Source organism: Ovis aries, chromosome 2, assembly GCF_016772045.2.
Source record: "Ovis aries strain OAR_USU_Benz2616 breed Rambouillet chromosome 2, ARS-UI_Ramb_v3.0, whole genome shotgun sequence".
In the NCBI taxonomy this organism is placed as follows: Eukaryota; Metazoa; Chordata; class Mammalia; order Artiodactyla; family Bovidae; genus Ovis; species Ovis aries.
The window spans coordinates 10,469,507-10,496,443 of NC_056055.1; the positions used below are offsets into that span (position 1 = coordinate 10,469,507).

General features: G+C 41.8%; 1 protein-coding gene across 2 annotated transcripts in view; it reads right to left on the minus strand.

The window, feature by feature from the left end:
• Positions 1 to 26,937, minus strand: part of SLC31A1 (solute carrier family 31 member 1) — a 34,854-nt gene that overhangs the window by 4,573 nt on the left and 3,344 nt on the right. For both annotated transcript variants that reach the window (XM_004004000.4, XM_060408906.1), the window contains exons 2-3: positions 2,253 to 2,410; positions 1,166 to 1,238 (exon numbers count right to left, since the gene is read on the minus strand). In XM_004004000.4, the coding sequence (XP_004004049.1) occupies positions 1,166 to 1,238; positions 2,253 to 2,360 (181 nt within the window). In that variant the 5' untranslated portion in view covers positions 2,361 to 2,410. The remainder of the gene's footprint in view (positions 1 to 1,165; positions 1,239 to 2,252; positions 2,411 to 26,937) is intronic.

Below are 26,937 nucleotides of genomic sequence, written 5' to 3' on the forward strand. Positions count from 1 at the left end.
GTAGGAAAGGAAAAGATGGCAGTAATGTCAAACATGCAAAATGCTTAGCTGGTGTGCTCTCCAAGCATGAAAGAAAACGTAGAAAAACTGCTCTTTTTTTTTTTTTTTGACGGGGTGGAGGTGGATGGGAATGGGCCTTGCTGCTCAGCTTGCAGAATCTTAGTTCTCTGACCAGGGACTGAACCCAGGCCCTGGGCAGTCAAAGTGCCATTTCCTAATCACTGGACTGCCAGGGAATTCCAAAAAACTGCTACTCTCTACTGTTAATTCCAGAATATGTTATATTGTTACCTCTTCACTCCCATGGGTGGAAGAGACGGACTAAGATGGTGTTAGTGAAAACTACAGTCTCTACTAAAGAATATACTCCTTTTCTGATTAATATAACAAAAAAATAATTGGAACAACAATAACCTTTTGGTCTGGCTGCTTGATGTGATTAAATTAGTTTCACACACAGAGACACACAATGTAAAATACGTGAAAGAGAAATAAAACGCTTATTGTTAAGACTCTGACCTCTCAGTGTAGGGGCATAGGCTCCAGCCTTGACTGGGATCCCACATGCTGTACTGTGCCCTGCCTGCCCTTCTAAAGCATGTGACTCTATTTTTTGAATGGGCATTTCAATTCTGTCTTTCACACTGTGAATTGTTGATAATAATATGCATGTTTTCAAAACTGATTTAACATACTACCTGAATTAAATGCTTCCCTTCTTCCCAAAACAATCGATTTTGTGGGTCCAAAGAGACTGTACTCGATTAATAGTTTTGAAGCTAGGGTTATTTGGTGGTATGTATATATAAAATGCTTCTTATGCCATTCGAACTTGACTGTAGTCTTACGTCTGAGACCAATCAAACAAGGAAACACTCTGGAAAAGGGTGAAAGACAATGGTCTGCAAAAGACTCTTGACCTGTATCTAAATTATGTTTCAGAAACTCTAAAACATACACATGTTATTTAAGAGAGGTTTACAGTAGGACCTAATAGTCACTGTGTATCCTTATCTTCCAGGTAGGAAATAGGGAACCAGATGGTTATAATCGCAACCCTCACGACTCAGTAACTCTGGCAGGAAGAGGTGCTGGGTTTCCAGATTCTTTGTCACTGACTCTCATTTGAGTGTCACCTTCAAACACCACCTGATGGCTTACTCACCTCCAGCCGTATTGATCACCAAACTGGAAAACAATAGTTCCACGTTCTTAAAGCCAAAGTAGAAGGTCATAGGCTGCCAGGAAACCAAAACATGTTAGTTAGAAACAATCGAAGTTTCTACATGAGAATCTCAGGTCAAGAAGCTTAGAACACTTGTAAGCAGCAGTTCTGGGTAATAAGAGGCATTCATTGAAGTGGAAAGCTTTCTCCTCATTTTCGTATCACTAATATAGGCACTTCTCTGCATGTACTCTCCTTTGCCCTCACTGTCAACTTCTGTCTTTTTTCTCGTCTACACAAAGCATAAAGAAATTAATCCAGGGTCAATTTTGAAAGGAAGATATACTGAAGAAAGAACCATATTGATTCTGGTATAGCCATGAAATTAACCTGCCACATAATCTTGGGCAAATCACTTGACTTCTCTAGGTCTGCCTTAGTTTTTCCTCATCAGTAAATTGATCTTTAACCTTGAAAAAAAATGCTATCACAAACCAAGACAGTGTATTAAAAAGCAGAGACATCACTTTGCCGACAAAGGTCCATACAGTCAAAGCTATGGTCTTTCCAGTAGTCATGTATGGATGTAAGAGCTGGACCATAAAGAAGGCTGAGCACCAGGCAATTGATGCTTTTGAACTGTAGTATTGGAGAAGACTCTTGAGAGTCCCTTGGACCGCATGGAGGTCAAGCCAGTCAGTCCTAAAGGAAATCAACCCTGAATATTCATTGGAAGGACTGATGCTAAAACTGAAGCTCCAATACTTTGGCTATCTGATGCGAACAGCTGACTCATTGAAAATGACCCTGATGTTGGGAAAGATTGAGGGCAGGAGAAGGGGACACACAGGGTGAGAGGGTTGGATGGCATCACCAACTCAATGGATGTGAGTTTGAGCAAGCTCTGGGAGATAACGAAGGACAGGGAAGCCTGGCGTGCTACAGTCCATGGGGCTGCAAAGAGTTGGACACAACCTAGTGACTGAACAACAACGACAAACACGGTCCTCTTGCAGTCCTAAGATCTGATCATTTCTATGACCCAGGGGTGGGGGAGGGCCCGGGCTGCCTTCGCGTTGGCACTGACCATCATCATCATCATGTGGTCGTGGGAGTGGTCCGATGACGTGGTCGGGTGATGGTGAGGTGGCATGGTGCTGTTGTCTCCACCACTCATATCCATGTTCATCCCCATGTGGTGGGAACGGCCTATTTTCCCAGGAAAAGTTGAGTCAGCAGAAGATTCTTTAAAGAAAAAGAATTATATACAATAATTAAAAACACAAAATCTTGATTTAAAAAAAAAAAAATCTTCACAATGTTTCAGCTTGTCTGTTTTTCTCCTTTGGCCACACTGTGTGGCACGTGGAATCTTAGTTCCCTGACCAGGGATGGAACCTGTGTCCCCTGCCCTGGGAGCACAGAGTCCCAGTCTCTGGACTGACAGGGAATTCCCCAAATCTTGTTTCTTGATAAATACTTAGTCTACGTGGGATTTCAGCCAATAAATATATGCTCCCCTAACATTTTACTCAGAATTATTTTTTAATTATCTACAGACACAGAGAGGAGTAAGTGCACCAACAGGGGATGTCCTCTGGCAGAAGGGATTTGTACATAGGGTTTCAGAAACCTCTCTTTTTAAAAAAAATCATTTTTATTGAAGTATAGTTGATTTACAATGTCATGTTAGTTTCTACCATACAATACAATACAAAGTGAATCAGCTATACAATATCAGAAACCAAACTCTTATTCTGAAGAATCAATGCTCTTCTAGATACATTCAGTGTATGTTCAAACTTAAATATGAGATAAGGAGAAGAAAAGTAGCTTCTTTGGGTGGCAGGAAATAATTTGTAATAATTTGCATAAAAGTGATGCCATGGATGAAATTTAACAGCCTTTCTGATCACAAATGTCAGTAGATAAAAAGCAAGAGTTTTAAGATAATTCACCTAATTGGATGGCCTGTGTTCAGTCAGGATATTACGAATACACTCTCACATAGGGACTACCAGGCTTCAGCTAATTTAAATTAGAAGGAAAGGTCTACTGCTGCCCTAGGCAAGCACTGTGTTCAGAATTTGATATACTATCAATATCAGCAGGACATTAGACTGGGGAACATGGGGGGGAAAAAAGGTATAAATTAGATATTCTCTATTAAATTAGGTCTAGACAACTGCACGTTCAGTCTTGTGTCTATGTTTACTACCCCTTAATGGTTTTATTGCAGAAGTCCATCCAAGATGTTATTCAAAGAGCAAAAATTCTGGTAGCTGGGGTGGGGAATGGGAAGGTGAAGAGAGTAGAGGGGGAGGTGGTGGGATTCTCTTTATGTGTCCCTCAATGCCAATTTGTAGAGGAAAGAGTTCTTTAGAAATCCCAAGTAGGTGTTCATGTTCATCAGCCTGTGTGCCTCTTTTATTAATCCAATCAATAAATATTTATCCAGCTTTTGCCAAACTCTGAGCTAAGTGCTAATAATTCAACAGTGAATAAGACAAACAAAGCGCAGGATGGAGAAACAGTAAACAGAACAGTTTCAGGTGGTGATTAGCGCTGTGAACGAAAGAGATGGAATATGGCAGGACTACCAAGAGGCTGAAGAGAGGCGCACTTGAGATACAGAAGCACAAATACTCCACCATTTATTTCCCCCTCTTCAACTTCTATCCCATGACTCTATGATAGCAAGCTGAAAAAATAGGTTCCAGCAAAGGAAATGGCAAAGCATCCGTTACAGATAATCAAAATTCAACTATGAATTTAAATAACTTTCATGCCAGATACTGTATTGCTTCATCATGAGAGAACTCGACAAGCTGGTGGTGGTAATACCATTGCCATAAGGGGACCAGATCAGAGGTACAAAGAGACACATAGTAAGATTTTTGTCCACAAAGGTTTATTTATAGTGAATGGTTAAAAAAAAAAAGAATACACACAAAAATAATCAACAAGAGAGAATACGCGAATGCTTGTGGTGCGCCTTCTGGCGTCAGCGACTGAGGGACATACAGAGATCAAGCAGACAGACTCCTTCCTCGTGGCACTTCAAGGCTAAAGTTAGAAGGGGAAACGGAACAGTCATAACTGAGTTTGGGGCATAAGATGAAATGTGAAGGACAATTTAAAAAGTAAGAACACGATAGCATCAGAAACTAATTAAGATTTGTGCCCTTGATTTTCCTCACGAACTTTTACATATTCTTCCTTTCACTATGTTTCTTTTGAAGACCCATGGGTCCCTAATTGTCCAGGCATCTCATTGCCAATCAGAGACATCTATTTAATGAAAGTACTTAATCAAATCTCTTCAGATGTATCAGTATTCTATATGTCCAAATCTTAAGAACATCTTTCAAGTTATGCACCTGTTTTGAAGTATCACCTTGTAGGATATATTTCACACTGAAATATACTAGAGAACAGAGCAGGAACCGAATCTATTTCCTTCCACTGTCAATAGACAATTAATTTCTTTTCTTTTCTTTTAACTTTATTTTTTTGACCTCATCATGTGACTCACAGGATCTTAATTCCCCGACCAGGGATTGAACCCAGGCCTCCAACGGTGGAAGCACTGAATCCTAACTACTGAACAACCAGCAAACTCTCACAATGGATTTCTTGTTTTGTTTTGTTTTTTAAATAATTTAATTTATTTATTTATTTTTGGCTGCGCTGGGGGTTTGTCCCTGTGCAGGCTTTTCTCTAGCTGTGGAGAGAAGGGGCTGTTCTCCAGCGCTGCTGCTCAGGCATCTCATTGTGGAGCACAGGCTCCAGGGCACATGGGCTTCAGGAGTTGCAGCTCAAGGGCTTCGATGCTCCATGGCCTGTGAGATCTTCCCCGAATCCCCGTCTCCTGCATTAGCAAGTGGACTCTTCACCGCTGAGCTACCAGGAAAGCCCACAGTGGATTTCTTATAGTAGAATCCTAGGTAAAAGTCAGCTTTCTGTTAGCTTCTCTCTTGCAGAGTATTCTAGCTAAGACCACTTTCAAACCCTTTCTGCCTATCCTCTCTCCCGAGGCCACAAAATGACTATCAACACATGTGGATGGTTCATAAAAGCTCTCTTGTCTAGCATAGAGAACTTCTTTGCTCTTTAAGAAAATAGAACAGAAGCGGTCTAGGATTTGGCAAGAGAAAAAAATCAAGTATGAATTTCTATGAAACTTAGTTCATATAAAAATAGGTGAGAAGCTTATTTCTTTGGAAGGCTTTACACTATTCAGTTTCCAGGGAACATTCATGCTCAGCTGCGTACTTGAGGTTGGCTATATGCTAACTTGCTTGTATTGGTTGGAATACTATTAGAATGAATGACACATCCTAAACTGAATAACCTGATGCTGGGAAAGACTGAAGGCAGGAGGAGATGGGGATGACAGAGGACAAATGGTTGGACGGCATCACCGACGATGGACATGAATATGAGTAAGCTCTGGGAGATGGTGAAGGACAGGGAAGCCTGGTGTGCTGCAGTCCATGGCATCACAAAGAGTCAGACATGACGGAACAACACCACCACTGAATCCCACATAGCTTTGCATTTCCTACCTTCCCCTTTTCCCCATTTAATATGTATGGTGCCGTCTTTATAAAAATAGGTTTCAAAACTTCCTTGGATTCAAGGATCTAATTCCTTCTCAGTCTACTTTTGAGAATCATCAAAAAGAAGCTTCCTCTGTTCCTGCCAACACTTCTCCCAAACACATGCATTGTACAGCTTAGAGGGCCAGAATATTTTTTGCAAAATCTAGCATCTCTAGCAAAATATATATCAATTTATAGACAAAAGATAGGGAACTAGCGAGCAGGTTAAATTCTGATGCCCATTCTGAGTCTTAGCACTGACCTTAAACTTTAAATCCTCTTTTATTTTCCTGGTGTTTCACAATGGTGAATGAGAAACAATAGCCCATAGGGACTACGATTAGATCCCACAAAAGACTACACAGAAGTGGTCACATATCTGCCATATGGTCCCTCTCCTCCAGCTCAGTCGGATGTAATCTGGAGCCTCAGATAATTCTTTTGGAGACTGCTACCAGTCTTTCCTGACTTTCATGATAAGGAAGAAAGCTTTTATTCTTAAAATGATTAGGGTCATGTTCTTTTTTAGATTTGTAAAAACATTTAACAAAGGGAACTCTATCTAGTCACTCTTCTGCTTTCTGGAGTCAATAGTTATGATTGATGATACAAGCTTTTGGCAAGCATAGACAGGGGAAATTCAACATCAAAGACAATGTACTACCGTAAACAAGGGTTCCTGCATATGGACTACGTTCATGTGATTAAGCAACAAGTTTAATTGGACTAATCCTGCCTTTTCATGACCTGTATGGAGTCAGCAGATATTCTGAGGAATGACTCTGGGTTTGTTTCAAGTGCCTCTATAGGTGAACTTTGAAATTTTCCTATACATGGCTCAGATGATAAACAATCTGCCTGTAATACAGGAGATCTGGGTTGGAACCCTGGGTTGGGAAGATCCCCTGGAGAAGGAAAAGGCTCCCCACTCCAGTATTCTTGCTTGGAGAATTCCATGGACAAAGGAGCCTGGTGGGCTATAGTCCGTGGAGTCGCAAAGGGTTGGACACGACTGAGTAACTAACACGATCTTTTATGGATCCTGCTGCACTTATGCTGTTTGCAGGAAGTGGCAAAGGAATGTAGCAATAAAGGAGAGACCTTGATATAATGCAGTAACAAAACAGGCCTTGGTGCCTCTCTATAGCCTGACATTTCAGGCCAATATACTGAAGTTGTTTAGAAAAAAAATGTAGTGGTTTCTAGGGAAGGGAAATACAATTTGATGAATATAAATGGGGAAGGCCCTTTCCCTTGGTGGCTATGATGTTTCACTCATACTCTAGGCCCTGGCCTCACATTTTTACTCCAACTTGATTGACAGAAATGTGGTCATAACTGTTTGAATATAACCACACCATGCTTTGGATATTTTAACTCTCTTTCCTTGGCCTGTATCCTTCTTGGAGTGCAGTTAATCATAAGGATACTTAAACTAATTTCATTTACAAAGAGTATTAGGCGTGAGTAAATCTTAAGTTTATATACAGGTTCTAGCCAGAACTGGCAAAAATTTTTGACTCCCAGAGTTCTGCCATATCAGTGTATTAAATAACAGTTTAGGAAAATGAGACAGTAGAGGCAGTTAGAAAATAAGTCAGGCCAATAAGAAAAAGGAAATGGTAAAGACCTTAAAATCACAGAGTTCTGCCCAGCTTAAATTTGGCAGGTGATGGGAGGGGATAGGGCACGTGCTATAATTGTAGCTTCCCTGGTGGCTCAGATGGTAAAGCGTCTGTCTACAATGCAGGAGACCTGGGTTCGATCCCTGGGTCGGGAAGATTCCCTGGAGAAGGAAATGGCAACCCACTCCAATACTCTTGCCTGGAAAATCCCATGGATGGAGGAGCTTGGTGCAGGCCACTCACTGTCCATGGGGTCACAAAGAGTCAGGCATGACTGAGCAACTTCACATAAAGACAGAACGCCAGAGAATAATTTCTAAAACCCCACCACCAACACTGTGTTAGTCGCTCAGTCATGTCTGACTCTTTGCAAACCCTATGGACTAAAGCCCGCCAGGCTCCTCTGTCTATGGGATTCTCTAGGCAAGAATAGTGGAGTGGGTTGCCATGCCCTCCTCCAGGGATCTTCCCAACTCAGGGACTGAACCCAGGTTTCCTGCATTGCAGGCGGATTCTTTACCATCTGAGCCGCCAGGAAAACCCAAGAATAGTGGAGTGGGTTGCCATTTCCTTCTCCAGGGCAACTTTCCCACCCAGGGATTGAACCTGGGTCTCCTGAATTGTAAGCAGAGTCTTTACAATTTAAGCCACCAGGGAAGTCCTTACCACTGAAAAAAAAAAAAAAAAAAAGTGAAAAGGAAAGAAAACCTAGATTTTATCCTTTAAAAAAATTTCAATAAAACTAAGGCTACCAGGACTTCCCTGGCAGTTCAGTGGTTAAGACTTTAGCTTCCAATGGAGGGGACACAGATGTGATCCCTGGCCAGGAAACTAAGATCCCATATGCTGTGAGGCAGAGTACCAAAAACAAGCAAAACCTAAAGCTACCATTTTCTCTTCTAAGTTTGTGCCTTTGTTGGTAATTCCAAAGTGAGCTCTACTGTAAACAGATAGTGTAGGTGTTACTGAGTCCAAGCTCGGTCTGCTCACTGCTGGACAGGCCAATTAACCAGAAGATTGAGGCAAGGAATACAATTCTATTGGGAAAGCTGGCTGACAAAGATAGTAGACTAATGTCTCAAAATAACCATCTTGTCTGGGTCTGGATGCCAGGTTCCTTATAGGACAGAGACAGGTAGGAGTTGAGGAAGTAAAGACCATTATCTTGCAAATATCTCCTGGAATGGCCATCCTCCAGAGGTGATGTATCAGTCTTTTCTAGCAGAGGTGCAGTCTTCCCCAAGGCAGGTCATTATGTACTATCATAATACAGGGGCTTCCCTGGTGGCTCAGAGAATCCACCTGTAGTGTAGGAGACCAGGGTTCGATCCCTGGGTCAGGAAGATCCCCTGGAGAAGGGCATGGCAACCCATCCCAATATTCTTGCCTGGAGAATCCCACTGACAGCTACAGTCCTTGGGGTTGCAAAGAGTCGGACACAACCGAGTAACTAACAACATAATAACAAAAGCAACACAAAACAAAAGTTAAAGTCAAGGAAACAGATCCATCGTAGAGACAAAACTGGCTCTTCGCTGCAGCATAGGAGGCCCCTGAGGACAAGAAGCAGGTTTAGCCTTTAGATATAAGAGAAGCCATTTTAGGCCTAAGCCATTTTGCGATCTAAGTCTGGCTACCATGCACACCCTTGAACAAGGTCTCAGTAATAACGATCTTAAGGGAACATAAGAAGTAACAATAGCAAAGATAAGTCTGTTGCAGGATTCCTTGAAAGCACTTTTTGTGGAAAGAAACCAAACTACACTCTACACACTTAAGCGATAGCAGAGTCTATGTGGCTGTACCACTCATGCATCAGACTAATCGGATGCATCAATAGTAACCAGTGGCCAGAGACAAAGGCAAAAACTACTTCAAATGGTTACGCTTAAAACTTAACGGGCCTCCATTTATGAGTGGCCAGTTCCCTGGTGGTTCAGGTGGTAAAGAATTGTCCTGCAATACGGGAGACCTGGGTTCAATCCCTGGGTTGGAAAGATCCCCTGGAGGAGGGCATGGCAACCCACTCTAGTGTTCTCACCTGGAGAATCCCCATGAACAGAGGCAGGCTACAGTCCTTGGGGTTGCAAATAGTCAGACACAACGGAGCGACTAAGCACACACACAGTGATCTAGGCAAACAAGAAAGGCTACATGGACTGAAAGTTTTTAGAAGAACAAAAGAGCTATGAATTAGTGGCAGTGGATTTTTATACTGAAATTCTTGGCTAAGAATGACCACTCAGGAGCTGCCCTGTGAATCTCATTCTAACTATCTATGGAAAAGACAGAAAGCAAACCCATGATTTGATTCTAATCAGAATAAGACAAGAAAGGCTTTGCTTCCAGGGGATTCAAGGTCACCCCCTTCTATCATAAACTTTATCTTTCTACATCTCCACTCAACAATGGTTAATCTGCTCAGGCTGAGCAAAGGAGATGAGAAGCCTGTTTGTCCTGGAGGAACTGATTACAAGACAAATTATACAGCTATATAATAACAGAGGCTTATCATTTTGAAGAGAAAGCATGCTAAGGACAAACTTAATTTTTAAAATACCCAATGCAGATGATACCACCTTAATGGCAGAAAGTAAAGAGGAACTAGAACCGCTTGATAAATGAAAGGGGAGAGTGAAAAAGCTGGCTTAAAACTCAACATTCAAAGAGCTAAGATCATGGCATCCAGTCCCATCACTTCATGGCAAATATATGGGGAAAAAATGCGAACTGTGGCAGATTTTATTTTCCCGGGCTCCAAAATCACTGCAGATGATGACTGCAGGCACAAAATTAAAAGATGCTTGTTCCTTGGAGGGAAAGCTATGACAAAACTAGACAGCACATTAAAAAGCAGAGACATTACTTTGCCAACAAAGGTCCATATAGCCAAAGCTATGGTTTTTCCAGTGGTCGTGGACAGGTGTGAGAGTTGGACCCTAAAGAAGGCTGAGTGCCAAAGAATTGATGCTTTCGAACTGTGGTATTAGAGAAGACTCTTGAGAGACTCTTGGACAGCAAGGAGATCAAACCAGTCAATCCTATAGGAAATCAACCCTGAATATTCACTGGAAAGACTGATGCTGAAGCAAACCCCAGGAGATAGTGAGGGACAGGGAAGCCTGGCATGCTGCAGTCCACAGGGTCACAAAGATTCGGACACAACTTACTGACTGACTGAACAACAACAAATCCTCACAGTATCTCTTCTTGTTTCAGAGGAACCAAGGCACAGAAAGTGAAAAGTGGAAGTATTAGTCACTTAGTCGTGTCTAACTCTTTGCAACCCCTACGGACTGTAGCCTGCCAGGCTCCTCTGTTCATGGGATTTCCCAGGCAAGAATACTGGAGTGAGCTGCCATTTCCTTCTCCAGGGGAATGGAATCTTCCTGACCCAGGGATCAAACCTGCTTCTCCTCCTGCTTCTCCTGTATTGGCAGACAGACTCTTTACTGCTCAGCCACCAGGGAAGCCCAAGACATGGAAAGTTTAAGCAACCTGTTCAACGTTATTCTAGAAAGTTGTGGAAGTACCCTGGCAAGAACTTATGTATCCTCACTCCTAGGCCAGGGATTATTCTCTGTTAAATCTGCCTTACTATTTATTCAGTGTCAAATTTGGATCATTTTTCCTAATCCAAATAAGTAAGAAGATTCACTCAGGCTGCCTCTGGTTTTCACAATCACTCTCTTACAAACATGGGTTTTTTCTCATGGTACTTCTACTCTCTGTTCATCCTATGTGATACATCAATGACAAATCAATCTACCTAAAGCATGGCTCTACTTATCTGTCCCCAGCATTCCACTGCCTACCAACCTCTCCACTGTCTGGTAACCTCCTTGTTCTAAGATCATAGATCTTTAAAATAAAGGCCTCAACCTACCTTTCGGCCTACAGGTACTTTGTGTTTCAGCCGAACAAGTCTAATCAGCCCAGTTTCTACTCTTACCACACTTTGCTGTCTGGTGTCTTCTCTGACATTGTTTCTCTAGTCTGCAAGGCCCATCCTTATCATCTCTAAATGCAACACATCTGCCACCTCTTGCAAGGTCTAGTTCTAAAACCTCAGACCATTCATAGCACAATGTGCCTTTCCTCATGACTCCAACTGAGACTAGGTCTCAAATATCCCCATTTTTTTGTTTGTTTTAATGCTCTTTCAATCTGTCTGTTTTAGTCATCACCTGATAGAACACTGTTGAGAAGATGTAAGAGAAACAGTTGAATGGAGTGTTTCTCCAAGTCCTCATCTTCATCAACTGCAGACATTTAACAAACTCCCCGTGGATGCTTAGCCTCCTGACTCAGCTAAGGAGAGAAGTCTGGCTTCAACAAGCAGACCTAGAAAGAGATGAACGAGCCATCTCTCCATCTATCGGCAGACCACCTCAAAATAAAACCTAGTGCCCTGCCTCTCAATTTGTGGGTCACAGAAACCTCACTAAGAATTGGAAGGGCTTTAGGACTTCCACGGTGGTCCAGCAGTTAAGACTCCATGCTTCCCCTGCTCCACTGTAGGGGACATGGGTTCAACCCCCGGTTGGAGAACTAAGATCCTTGTGCCACACAGCATGCCCCTCCCCACAAAAAAAAAGCCTGGAAGGCTTTTAGAAGTCATCAGATACAGCTATTCAGTAACAACCAAATTCTGTAACAACTGTTTTAGCACCCCTCAGGATGTTTCCATTCCAGAAATATAAGGATGCAAACACTCTTTCCAGTCAAACCAAGCACAGGAGATGTTTCAGAGGAGCTGCATTTTGCTGTTTTTTGGTGATGGTGTTGATAATAGAACCAGTAGTTCCAGTGAAACCAGTATCCAGATACTATTTGCATGTATTTCTCAAACCGTGATTTGCATTTTAGGTTTTACTCCCATGAACTAACCTGTCTGCAAAGAAACACAGAAGTATCTTTCTTCACCTCACCCTGCTCATCATTTATTTTATGTCCACTACCTGGCATTTGGGGCTTCCCAGATAACTCAGTTGGTAAAGAATCCACCTGCAACGCAGGAGACCCCGGTTCGATTCCTGGGTTGGAAAGAAACGCTAGAGAAGGGATAGGCTACCCACTCCAGTATTCCTGGGCTTCCCTTGTGGTTCAGCTGGTAAAGAATCCACCTGCAATGCGGAGACCTGGGTTCAGTCTCTGGGTTGGGAAGATCCCTTGGAGAAGGGAAAGGCTACCCACTCCAGTATTCTGGCCTGGAGAATCCCATAGACGATACAGTCCATGGGGACCCAAAGAGTCAGACACAACTGAGTGGCTTTCACTTTCACTGGCATTTACTTATGTCTCTGTTACCAATCTAATCCTCTTCACATTCAGATATTCCAGTGAAAGTCATCCATTCACTCTTCCTAAATAAATTTAGTACTTTGATAGCTGTACGCTTTTTTGGCTCAGCAGTCCCCGTCCCATCTTCTGAATATGTGAAAATCCTATCGTTAATTATTCAACATTTACAGTACACTTAAAATGTGTCAGAAGTAAGTGAAGTGAAGTAAAAATCGCTTAGTCGTGTCTGACTCTTTGTACCCTATGGACTATACAGCCCATGGAATTCTCCAGGCCAGAATACTGGAGTGGGTATCCTTTCCCTTCTCCAAGGGATCTTCCCAACCCAGGGATCAAACTCTGGCCTCCCGCATTGCAGGTGGATTCTTTACAGATACAGTCCATGGGGACCACAAGCGAAGCCAGAGGTAGGATAAAGTTAAAATATCTATGAGGTTTTCCTTGAATTCCTGACAGAAGAAATTGCTTTTTATTGGATATCGCTAGCAGTCTTCTCTTATGGAACATTTGACTTACAGTTCTTAAAATACAAGATAAAAAACACCATATACACACAGCAAAGTTCTTAGAGGGCAAGTTACTAATTCATACCTCCTTACTGCACCTGGAAGAACACTGGACAAAATATTCATTCACTCAAAATGTATTTAATTCTTATAAAACCCATGTAGGTTTTATATCTACTTACAAGGATCCAGGTGCAAAAGACAAGATTCTTCCTTTTGCAAAACTTACCCTAGAGGAGGAAACTCAAGTATGTAAATAAGTAAATGTGTTTAAGTATATAGTTGGAAATACACATGGTACTGTGGTAGGAACAGTAAGCTAACTTAGACGAAGCAGGGGTAGGCAGAAGCGAGAACAGAGAAGCCCTCTTAAGGTAACATTCAGGCAGACTGAAAATTACTGGAGATGGGTAGATGGGCAGAGAATAGCACCCCTGAGGCAAGAAAAGAATCAAGGTCATTCAAGGTCCGTATGAATAGAACATAGTGAGTACAAGGAAGAGAAGCCTGTGAGGCTGAAGACAGGAAAAAGGGGTACAGTGAAGAAGGCCTTACAGGTCATTTAGAGCAGACTAAACTTTACTCCAGGGGCAGCTGGAAGCTATTTAGGGTAATAAGCAGGGGAGGGATGTGACCAGATTTATATTTTAATAGAATACTTTGCTGTGTAGAATAACTGGCCTTTATTTGTTCTTACCTAATAATATTTTCTGCTCTAGCTTCCTGTGAGGCGTTCACAGATGGAAAATAACAAATTCCTTACAGAGCCATGGGCCATAATCCTTTAATTTCCCCAAATCCAAAAAGACATCTGTTAAAACTTCCAAAGGATTAGACGAACCTTCTAATTTCTGGCTTATTTAATGGTTTGAGGGGCAAAAACTGAAGAATACTCTACAAGGACGACCTTGGGTTGTAAGAGCAGGTCCACTTCTGTAGGAGGGAGTTAAGCTTACAGAATATTGTTAACAGCATGAGTCAGGTAAGATTCAAATCTTGGCTCTGCTACTTTCTCTCTGAGTAGCTTGGTGACATTTCCTATAAAAGTCTCATGAGTCTTTCGATAGGCAGTCGGTACTATGCAGAGCCTGTTAAAGGGGCTGCATTCAGATTTCAATAGCATTTGGGTAACTTACTCAGATTTGGTAGGTTCTCAGTAAGGTGAAAAATATGACGAAGGTAGACTAAGCTCCCTGGACAGCACGTGCCTAGTGGACTGTTATTGGGTTATACAATCTATACTAAACATGGAAATCTTCAGCCATGATATTTGACAAATCCCACTTTTCACTCCACAAGACACTAGCAATAAATCCAGAATTTATGTGACTCCAGTTTTTAATGCTAAGGGCAGTGGAGAATATACTAGACTGAGTTCAAGACCTGGATTTCTGCTTCATCCAACTCCATCACTCTGTATTCTTTGGAAGTAAAACGCCAATGTCAGTTTCTCAATTTTGATCTCAGCGACATTTGGGGCTGAACAATTCTTTTTGAGCTGTCCTGTGCACAGTAGGAAGTTTAAGTATTCCAAGCCTTTACTAAGTGACAGAAGCACTATCCCAGCTGTGACAACCCAAAAATATCTCCAGATTTTGCCAAATATCCCCTTGGGGCAGAATCATCCTACTTCTTCGAGAACCACTTTTTTTTTTTGGTCATACTTCATGACATGTCGGAATCTTAGTTCCCCAGCCAGGGATAGAACTTACAGCCCTTGCTTTGGAAACACAGAGTCGTAACCATTGCACCACTTGGGTAGTCTCTGAGAACCATTTTTGATCTCTGAGTTTAGGCATCTCATCTGAAAGTCAGGGGAATGAGATAAAATCTGTCTTGTTCCTTTTCAGGGCTTTTGTATCATTAAAATAAGATAATGAATGGTAAGAAATACTGAGAGGAAAAGACCGTGTAACATACATAAAAGCATGATTATTACTTTGTGGGTTATGTTCTATGAGTGCTCAATAACGAGGCTGAAGAAAGCTACTCACATCCTGTTCATGGCATGCATAGTAAGGCCTACTTTAGACTAGGTGGAGTCTAATATACCATTTACCTTGGTATTCAATAAATACTTGTTGACTGAATGCTTCTGAGTCTGGGTCCAATCAATAGTAAACTTTCTTTCCAGCACGTTCTCAGGTTTTCCTGCTGAGCAAGCACAATGTAGTATGTTGCTAGACCTAACTGCATGCGAAAGATAGGACTGGATTAAACAAGAACGGCTACTTACTTTTATAGCTGGAAAATAGAGGTACAAGAGGTTAACTGACTAGTCAAGGTCAGGTGGCAGTCAGCAATTAGAATCCAGATTCTGACCTCAAGTCCAGTGATCATTTTATTACTCATATCACTGGACTTTCACCCAACTCTTCTGTCCTTGTCTCTCAACATAGAGGTGTTATGGACCTCCCTGGTTGTCCAATGCTTAAGACTTTATGCTTTCACTGCAGGGGGCATGAGTTCAATCCCTGGCTAGTAAAGGAGGAACCCCGCCCCCCCTAGTCAAAAGGAAACAAAACAAACAAAAAACAAAGGTAGCTATTTACTTTCTGGAGGCAATCCTGGCAGATTGAGATAGGAAACAAAGTTGTAGTTTTTAGGGAGCTTGGAAAGAAACACAGACCTATTTTTATCAGGAGAAAGAGATGAATACTCCCTATACTCAGGGTAAACCAACATGAAATTATCCAAGGGCCTGGGCAAGTCTGTAAAGCGCATTAAAGGAATTCTTCAGGTGAGATTACAGGAGTGGGTAGCCATGCCCTTCTCCAGGAAATCTTCCTGACTCAGGAACTGAACCTGGGTCTCCTGCTACTAGGCTTCCCTAGTAGCTCAGACGGTAAAATGTCTGCCTGCAATGTGGGAGACCTGGGTTCGATCCCTGGGTTGGGAAGACCCTCTGGAGAAGGAAATGGCAACCCACTCCAGTACTCTTGCCTGGAAAATTCCATGGACAGAGGAGCCTGGTAGGCTACAGTCCATGGGATCACAATGAGTCGGACACGACTGAGCAACTTCACTGTTCTCCTGCATTGTAGACAGATTGTTTACCGCCTGAGTCACCAGGCAAGTCCATTAAGCTGTTGAGGAGGAGCTAAATCTACTTGTTATCCACCTCCAGAGTAGTTGTGCCTTGTGTTAAAACGCTTAACTGCAGTATTCTAGGTTGCTTTGTCTCTGTGTGGCTCTAAGTAAATGGATTTCCATATAGCCTGAGCTCCAGGCCATATTTCAGCATCCCACTGAAATTAACAAAAGTCCCAAATGCCGTTCTCCTATATATTTTCAGTGTCAAAAACAGAACTTTGAAATAGCTAACTCATAACAATGTCACCAATAAAAAGTCACCATTTATTCTACTCCTTTAAAATACCAGAACACTTCTGATTATTATGCCGCTGTGTGAACTTTCAAATGGTGAATGTTGTCACAGAGTCATCACTCCCAACCACTGATTCAACAATCTGAGGTATTCTCAGGCAATGTATGGATTATAGCCCACCTGTGCCTTTATAATTATTATAGCTTGAAAGAAAAGAGCAGAAATTCTGAGATAACTTGCTGAAGCAAAAGTACCAAGAGCAAGAGCCCTCCTGGTTCTTGGAGTCAGACACTGACTATCACAAAGCCATGCCATCTTTGGAGCTAAGAACAGGTTTACTAAAGTTTTGTGGAAATAATATACATAAGTCTGGGATAATAAAATCTCACTGTTTTTTGAACACCAAATATAAAGATACATATGAAAGTGACTGACACACTAATAACATACATAGAAAATAATAAATGTTAATTACTACCCTCCTAACTCACGAGTTTCTCAAAGTGTGGTCTAAGGACGGCCTGAATCAGAATTATTCAAGAAGTTTGGCTAAAAATGAAAATTACAGACTCCACTCTAGACTCCCAAATCTCCTCTCAGGGAATGGGGCCTCAGAATTTAGGTATATATCCAAGTATATAGCAATTCTTATGTATTCTGAAATTTGAGAACCAAAATTCTGAATTATAAAGACAAACAACATAGATAAGGGCTTCCCAGGTGCCAATGCAGGAGACGCAAGAGACGCGGGTTCCAGCCCTGGGTCGGGAAGATCCCCTGAAGAAGAAAATGACAACCCACTCCAGTATGCTTGCCTGGAAAATTCCACGGGCAGAGAAGTCTGGTGGGCTGCAGTCCATGGGGTTATAAACACAACTAAGGGAATAAGCACAAGCACAAGACGACATAGATACAGTGCACAGAACCTAAGGACTGTACTGGATTGGCCAGAAAGTCTGTTTGGGTTTTTCCATAACATGTTACAAAAACCTGAACGAACTTTTTTGCCAACCCAATATATTTAAACGAGGGAGCTAAAAAGAAAGAAAGTTAAGCCTCAACCAGGAACTAAAATAAAGCATTTCTTTACTGTGATATCCCAAAAGGGCACAAAGGTAGTCCAGCATCACTTAAAATTTACACATAGGATCACCTAATATGGTGCTGATAAAGTGCTGCACGCAATATGCCAGCAAATTTTAAAAACTCAGCAGTGGTCACAGGACTGGAAAAGGTCAGTTTTCATTCCAATCCATGGCATCCAATCTCATTACTTCATGGCAAATAGATGAGAAAACAAGGGAAACAATGACAGACTTTATTTTCTCGGGCTCCAAAATCACTGCAGATGGTGACTGCAGCCATGAAATTAAGAGTCGCTTGCTCCTTGGAAGAAAAGTTATGACTAACCTAGATAGTACATTAAAAAGCAGAGACATTACTTTGCCGACAATGGTCCGTCTAGTCAAAGCTATGGTTTTTCCAGTAGTCATATATGGATGTGAGAGTTGGACCATAAAGAAGGCTGAGCACTGAAGAACTGATGCTTTTGAACTGTGGTGTTGGAGAAGAGTCTTGAGAGTCCCTTGGACTGCAAGGAGATCCAATCAGTCCATCCTAAAGGAAATCAATCCTGAATATTCATTGGAAGGACTGATGCTGAAGCTGAAGCTCCAATACTTTGGCAACTTGGTAAGAAGAACTGACTTACTGGAAAAGACCCTGATTGCTGGGAAAGATTGAAGGCAGGAGGAGAAGGGGACGACAGAGGATGAGATGGTTGGATGGCATCACCGACTCAATGGACCGGAGTTTGAGCAAGCTCTGGTAGTTGGCGATGGACAGGGAAGCCTGGCGTGCTGTAGTACCTGGGGTCACAAAGACTCAGACACGACTGAGCAACTGAACTGAACTGAACCACCTAATAATCAAAGAACTTTCTGGGCTAACACTAAATTTAATACAAAATGGCTCATTTTTGGAATTTGACAGCAGTTTCTTTCACACACTGTGGGAATAGTTCCCAACGTGATTAATGAAATTAAGATTGGCTCCCAGCTGAGCACTCCAGGGCCTGTCCCTAACCATCAGCTCCTGCTTATCTGAAAATGGGAGTTCAGCTTGAGATCCTGAATAGACCACTAAAAATAAACAACAAAAAACATGAGGAGGAAGTTGTGGGCAGAAGAGATATTTTCTTTTTCTGTTTTATGGCGGCTCTCCAAGTATGCAAGGAAGTGATACTCAATCTCTAACTGGTAAAACTGTACCTGCTGGTTGTGGGCCCTTGGGTGAATTACTCAATACCTCTGGCCTCCGCTCTAAAATCAAATAATAGGAGTAGCCTACCTCATAGGGATTGTTATGAAGAGCTCACTGAGGCAGCAGGATACTCAGTTTCCGTGTAAGCCCTCGATCAACAGTCATTACTGTTACTTCTCAATCTACTGTTCTTTCTAAACTTAGCATAGGTATAATCCCCTCCAATCTTTTGATTTGTCCTTTGTCCATTTCCCACTCAAGTATTCTTGCCTGAGAAATCCCCTGGACAGAGAAGCCTGGTGGGCTATGGTCCACTGGGTCACAAGAGTCAGACGCGACTGAGCACACATGCATAGCTACTCCATAGCTAATTTTTCTTTCTAATCTTTGTTGTTCTCATTTTGGGAGTGTTTAGTGTGTGCCAGTGAACCCTATCCACTGCACTTCACAGGGAAGGATGTTCTTCACCCATGTTGAATCAGGTGGTCAGTAATTTGCTTCAATTTGATTCCAATCTGCATTTATAGTCTTTGAAATGTCTCTAAGTTTCAGATTTCTTTAATCTCTATTTTCTAATGATAAAAGATATTTTAATGGGTGGTTTCCCTGCTGCCAAGCAATTCTTTAACTCTAGTGGGGTGTCCTACAATTCAACTCAATTCTGTCTTTTCAGAGATAGCATCAGATTATGCAGATTAGAAAGTCCCACAAGACTGCCCTTCACTTCAGATGTCAACTGCAAGCCTGTGTTTATGATCCACTGGATATAAGTCAGAGGCTCCCACAATCTCTTCTCCTTGAGTTCTATAAAATTTGCTTGAGTGGCTTATGGGTGCTTAAGTCGCTTCTCCTGTGTCTGACTCTGAAACCCCAAGGACTGTAGCCCGCCAGGATCCTCTGTCCATGGAATTCTCTAGGCAAGAATACTGGAGTGGCTTGCCATTTCCTTCTCCAGGGGATCTTCCCGATTCTGGGATCGAATCCGTCTCTTATCTCCTGAACTGGCAGATAGGTTCTTTACCACTAGCACTACCAGGGAAACCCAACTCTAGTCATTTAGGAAATTCCAAGGGTTTTAGCTCTGAGCCAGAAATGGGATGAAGATCAAATATTTATTGTAAATCATGACAACAATTACCTTCTCCTGTTTTTATATTTCTAAAGACATTTCATTAGCATTTCGAGAAGGGAAAAAAATTGTTCAAAGTGCAACCTTGAAATGTAAGATGTTTTGGCCCATCTTATATTTTCTACATTCTAAGTTTCTTAAGAATATGTAAGAGGTAAGTTAACTCTACCCCTTAATTCTAAGCTATAACACAGCACCATACACCTCGTGTATTTTTGAAGCCATAATAAACGAAACTCTTTTCATGGTTAGTTTCTAGAAAGTTTGTGGGCGTTTTACAAGTTGTCCAAATAACAGGCAGAAAGAAATCTAGTGAGGCATCTCATTGGCACTCCCTAGCAGTAATTTCCCCTGGGAATCTGGCATTAAAAAAAGCTTATATTTGAAAAGATGGGACCTATCTGGTACTTACATGTTGGGCCCTATACTCCTCTCACCTTACTACAGGAGTCCAAAAGTAAGCCTAGTCATCTTCTATTCCACAGAGATTATCAGAGCTATGCCACAGAGAATTTATGAGTACTTAAACCATGGCCCATAGACAAGTCTCTTTATTCTAAAATCAGAAGTTGACAGAGTTTGTGTTCATCTAATATTCATGTTTATGATTATATACACATAAGATGAGATCTGTGGGAATCAAAAAATACATGTTTATTTTGAGTTGAAGACTCAAAATAAGTAGGTTATTCCTACTGAGTATGTCTAAATCAGGCTTTCCTGGTGGCTTAGATGGGAAAGAATCTGCCTGCGATGCAGGAAACTCAGGTTCCATCTGTGGGTGGGAAAGATCCCCTAGAGAAGGGAATGGCTAACTACTCCAGTATTCTTGCCTGGAGAATTCCATGGACAAGAGGAACCTGGCAGGCTACAGTCCATGAGGTTACAAAGAGTCGGACATGACTAAGCGACTAACACTTTCACTTTCTCAAGTCTAAATCCATAATTACCACTTGTGTGTAGCTTAATAAATAAGGCTCCAATTTTTTAACTGCAGCACAAACAATGGCACCCGCGGCCAGAAGGACTGTGTGTGTGTGTTAGTTGCTAAGTCTAAGTTAGTTGCCGGACTCTTTGTGACCCCATGGACTGTAGCCTGCCGGGCTCTATCCATGGGATTTCCCAGGCAAGAACACCGGAGTGGGTTGCCATTCCCTTCTCTAGGGGATCTTCCCCACCCAGGAATCAAACCCAGGTCTCCTGCATTGCAGGCAGATTCTGTACTGTCTGAGCCAGCAGGGAAGCCTGATGTGTGTGTGTACCTTTCCTTAAACATACACAGACACAAACACAAACTCCTCTCCAAGATAATTTACTTCGTCTTTTGTCTCTTGCTGAATCATATCAAGCATGCATACCAGTGGGCTGGAGGGTGTGTCACACTGTGCAGGTAAAATGAAGATGTCACCTTGAGAGGGCAGCAAAGTTGAAGCCAAATTGACATCTACCCAAACTTCAGTCAGGAAGTATTTACTAAGTACCGTCTCAGTTCAGTTCAGTGGTTCAGCTGTCTGACTCTTCCTGACCCCATGGACTGCAGGACGCCAGGCTTCCCTGTCCATCACCAACTCCTGGAGCTTGCTCAAACTCATGTCCATCGAGTCAGTGATGCCATCCAACCATCTGATCCTCCGTTGTCCCCTTCTCCTCCTGCCCCAGGGGTTATAGGAAATTTAACAAGAGGCTGGAGGCTCTAGCTGAAACCTGCTATTTACAGAGCAGATTTTGCAAACGGCTTAAGACACCTAGAGAAAGAAGGATGGAAGTGTGGAAGGGAGGGAAGAAGGTGAGTGGGTTTGGTCAAGAAGGTAGGAGGGGATGATTTAATTTTGGTCTGCTTTGAGGTCTCTAGCTCCTCTAACGGGGAAGGCAATGGCACCCCACTCCAGTACTCTTCCCTGGAAAATCCCATGGACGGAGGAGCCTGGTAGGCTGCAGTCCATGGGGTCGCTAAGAGTCGGGCATGACTGAGCAACTTCACTTTCACTTTTCACTTTCATGCATTGGAGAAGGAAATGGCAACCCACTCCACTATTCTTGTCTGGAAAATCCCAGGGACAGCGGAGCCTGATGGGCTGCCGTCTACGGGGTCGCACAGAGTTGGACACAACTGAAGCGACTTAGCAGCAGTAGCAGTAGCAGCTCCTCTAAAAGGCTAGAGATTCTTATGGTATCACCCATTTTACAAAGTTATAACTCATCCCACAATCAGCAAAAAAAGAGAAAAAACACCTGGGAAGCCATTAAAAAAAGCACATATAAACAGACAAATATTAGGTTCCCTTATCTTTTTTTTCACTTTCAGTCCATACATGGACTGTAAAAAACAGCTAGTCTTCTACATGGCAAATACTTGTAAAAGTAGCTAGGAGACAGTCCCCTTTTGTCCTTAGTTTATAACATTCCCTTTACAATGTAATAATACCCTGAGTAATACTTCACTGAATAACACTAGAAAAAGTATTGTGATGTGACTTTTGGCAAGTTCTCAGTTCAACATCATTTTGATGAGACTGCTTATACTTGGCCCTTTACTTAAATCAAGATATTTTTAAGGAAATGATACTTTCTCATCTCTCTCACTGATTATTTACAATTTCACTTCTAAATATCTATTCTACAGATAATCTGACACATACGTGAAATGTTATATGAACAAAATTATTTGTTGCAGGGCTGTTCTTCACAGCAAAAAATATTGAAAAAACAAGCTAAACATTCATTGACAGGGCACTGATGAAGTAAATTATTTCCATAGAATGGACTGCTCTGTAGCCATAAACAATGAAGAAGCTCTTACATATTGATAGAGAATGACCTCCAGGGTATATTATGAGATGAAAAAAGATGGGATGCTGTATACTATCATTTGTAAAAATTTTTTAAAGGGAAGAGTATATGCATATTGTTTGTAAACACCTATACTAACTCTGGAAAGACTTAAGGCAGGAGGAGAAGGGGATGACAGAGGATGAGATGGTTGGATGGCATCACCGATTCAGTGGACATGAGTTTGAGCAAGCTCTGGGAGTTGGTGATGGACAGGAAAGCCTGCCATGCTGCAGTCCATGGGGTCGCAAAGAGTCAGACATAACTGGACAACTGAACTGAACTGAACTAACTCTGGGGGCCACAGGGCATGCAGGATCTTATTCCCCAACCAGGGATTGAACCTGTACCCCCTGCAGTGGAAGTGTAGAAGTATGGAAGCCTGGAGTCTTTACCACTGGACAGTCAAGAAAGGCCCAATGATGCTAATATACTCTTTAGTCACCTGCTTCTGGATCCAGCTTCTGTAACACTGGGCTAGCTACTTTCCCCAACCCCCGTGATTTCTCCAGACAGTCTGCCGGGAAGCAGCAGCAGGAGGAGGGGTTTCTGAGCTTTACATATCCTGTTTTAGTGACAAATAATACAGAAGCTCTTATTTCTCTTGCCCACTCTCACCTTTCTCTACAAAGAAGATCAAGTATACAACTACATTCTTCACAAAAGCCTTTAGAAAAGCTTTTATTTGCCTGGTCCGAATAGGACAGCTCAAATTTGATATGTCAAACAAACAAACTGAAAAGGTCTTTTAGTTATGCAATGGTAGAAGGGCCTAAGTCCAATGGGGAGTGGATCTCCCAGTTACTATACTCCACTTCTCTGATACCTTTTGTTGTTGGCTAAGTTACATCCTTGGAGAAGGAAATGGCAACCCACTCCAGTATTCTTGCCTGGAGAATCCCATGGAGAAGGAGCCTGGTGGGCTACAGTCCACGGGGTCGCAAAGAGTTGGATACGACTGAGCGACTTCACTTTCACTTTAAGCTACATCCTGAAATAAAGCACTCAGGAGATGCACCCTTTCAAACTCCTCTTATAGGACCCATTTGTAGTCTTGATGCATTTACACCATGCTAACGGTGAATGCTTAAGTATGATTTATGTTAAGATCTCAGTGTTTTATGAGAAGTGTGAGAACAGTGGGGACAGCCCTGGATTAGGCAGCAGAGGCTCTCAGCTGTAGACACTAGTTTGCCATGTATCAGTATATTAAGCAAATCACCTGAACTCAACATGCACTAGATCCTCTATTGCAAAATGGATATACAAATACCCACCCTACCCATCTCACAGGTTTGTAAGGATCAATAAGTCAGAATACCTCCTAATTCTAAGGTATCGTAAATATGAGATTTTATTACTGATAGCCTGCTTTCTCATTAGAGGACAAAATTTATCTCTGAAAGGAGATATCCAAGTCACACACGGGGCTCACTTTCATGTCACTGAAAACATACAGACTTGGGACTTCCCTGGTGGTTAAGAATTTGCCTGCTAATGCAGAGGACAGGGGTTCTAGGAATCAGAAGACCTGGGTTCAATATCTGACTCTTGGGGCTTATTACCTGTCTGACCAGAGAAACTCAGTGTCTTCATTCATTCAAATTTATTGTGCACCTATTGAGTGAAGATAGTGTGATGAACTGGCTGTACTTTGGCCACCTCATGCGAAGAGTTGACTCAATGGAAAAGACTCTGATGCTAAGAGTCTTCTCCAACACCACAGTTCAAAAGCATCAATTCTTCGGTGCTCAGCCTTCATACAAGGGATACATACAAATAATTAAAATACAGTAGGAGATGTACTAAGATATAGGTGATGCACAAGGTGATGGGATCTGATAAAAAGCCATTGGAAAAGGTAGGAGAGAGGAATGGGCACCTGTGGGGACATAGCAGCATTCCTCTTCTTTCATTTCATGAACTGAACAAATACATTCTAGATGCTCTAAACTGCTCAAAATTACATTAAAAACTCTGTATCGTTCTATAATAACTCTACTACCTATTTAAGGAAAGACTCAATCTGGCTGAAAAAAAAAAAGGCTCTGCTAACATTTTACTGGTTGCTACAGTTTTGCTCTCTTCGCGTGTTGCCCCCCAAATCATTTCTCTTATTTACTTTTGTCATGCAGGTTTCCATCTCATTATGCTGCACTGCACAATGTCCTCAGCCTACAAAAGCAGGTTGTATACAAAAACCCAGGTCCTTTGTGCAAAGGAAAAGAGGTAGGGTGGACCCTTCTCAACCCTTTCCTTCTCTGCAGGGCTTTGTATTCCTAAGGATGGGCCCCTCCTCTGCTTGGGGATGTTACCTAAATCATGAAATGATATTACTCAAAGCAATGGAAACTTCAAAAGCACTTCCTTCCCAGTGCCTTCTCTAAGATTTCTCTTGGCACAAACTGGTTGTTTTAATAGGATTAAGAGTCAGACCCTTGCTGACTTCTCATACTTAGTTACAAACTACAGAAAAGATTTTTTTCGATGGCTTTATTATGCTAAAATCTGCATGTGGAAGTGAAGGCATCAGTCAGCAACCTGCCTTCTCTTCCCTCCCTTTCCAACCATGCCTGGCTTGCCAACTTTAAATGGCAGAGTTATCTGGGTGCTGCCTGGTTACTGACTTATCTGACATTCCACTAGTTGAAGTCATCTTGTCGCTATAAACACTTGCTTTTTCAGTGACAACCAAGTCATCTTTTTCTCTTTTGCAGCATGTCTGGTGAGGAGGGCAAAAAGAATCAACAGCAGAGGCAAACGGGAACAAGGAGAGGAACAGGGCTTAAGAAACAGATTCTTAGGGGCACGGTACACATTGTTACCTTTAGAGAAGTCATTTAATTTTATTCACATTCAGTCTAGAACATTTATTTTTCTCAATTCAAAATTGAGATTATAATCCAAAGAACTGGATTGAGATTTTTAACAGATGAATACTAGTGCCCTAAGTAATGTTTACCATACCATATTGCACTCAGTTCTCACATCAACTCCACATCTTAAACCATTTGCATTTTTAAAAATATGACCCATGTCATTTAGAATAAAAAATTCCATTTCCTACTGGGCTAAGTACAAGCTTGGCTTTCACTCTATTCGACAAATATGGTCCTGGTCTCATTTTCTATTTTAATCCACTACTTCCCTATATATACTATCGTCCTAAACTCTCAGCAAACTATTGCACAGAACTCTCTTAATCAGTTTAACTAATGACACATTAGCTAGGCCAGTCTCCAGTATCAAGGGAGCAACACTAGCTGTCTAAGAGAAACTATGTGTTGATTGAGGGTATCAGTTGTGTTTATCCACAAGCCCATGTACCGAAATTGTGTTTATTATTCTAAATATATAATTTAATAAAATATTAGGTAAAGCAATGAAGTAAAAAGGAGAAGAGGAAAACAACAGCAGCAGCTATTACTGAGTACTTACTACCTGCCAGACATTGCTCTAAGTGCTTTAGGTGAATGACCTCAGATAATGTCACAAGAACCCTAGGACTAGATACTATTAATTATCTCTATTTTACAAAGGAGGTACATTGAACAATGTACCCAAGGCCTACGCAACTCATAAGTGGCAAAACAATTTGGCTCCAGAGCTTAAGAAGTTAACTCCTATGCTATACAGACTCTCAAGAAGTTGTCTATGAAAACCGAGCTGAATGCTAAGGCAAGATTAGGTAAAGATGAGCAGGGGAAATGGCAACCCACTCTAGTACTCTTGCCTGGAAAATTCCACTGACTGAGGAGCCTGATAGGCTACAGTCCATGGGGTCACAAAGAGTCGCACACAACTGAGTGACTTCACTTTCACTTTCAAACAAGTGAGCATGGCTGGGTTCCAATAAAACTTTATTACAGAAACAAGCAGCAGGCCAAGACGAGATTTTGCCCTTACACTGTAGTTTGCAGATCCCCGAGACCCACATTCCAAGAAAAGACTTCTATTAAAAAAGTGGCAAAAGATGTTTATGTTTTAAGTTAAAATATAATATGCTTAAGGTCTACGGGTAACTAATATCTGTATCATTCTCTGCTTTAATTTACTTGTTTTTCAGCTAGCCAATTACTAGCCCTAATTGTATCAGTTAAGAGTGGTCATGTATGGATGTGAGAGTTGGACTGTGAAGAAAGCTGAGCCCAGAAGAATTGATGCTTTTGAACTGTGGTGTTGGAG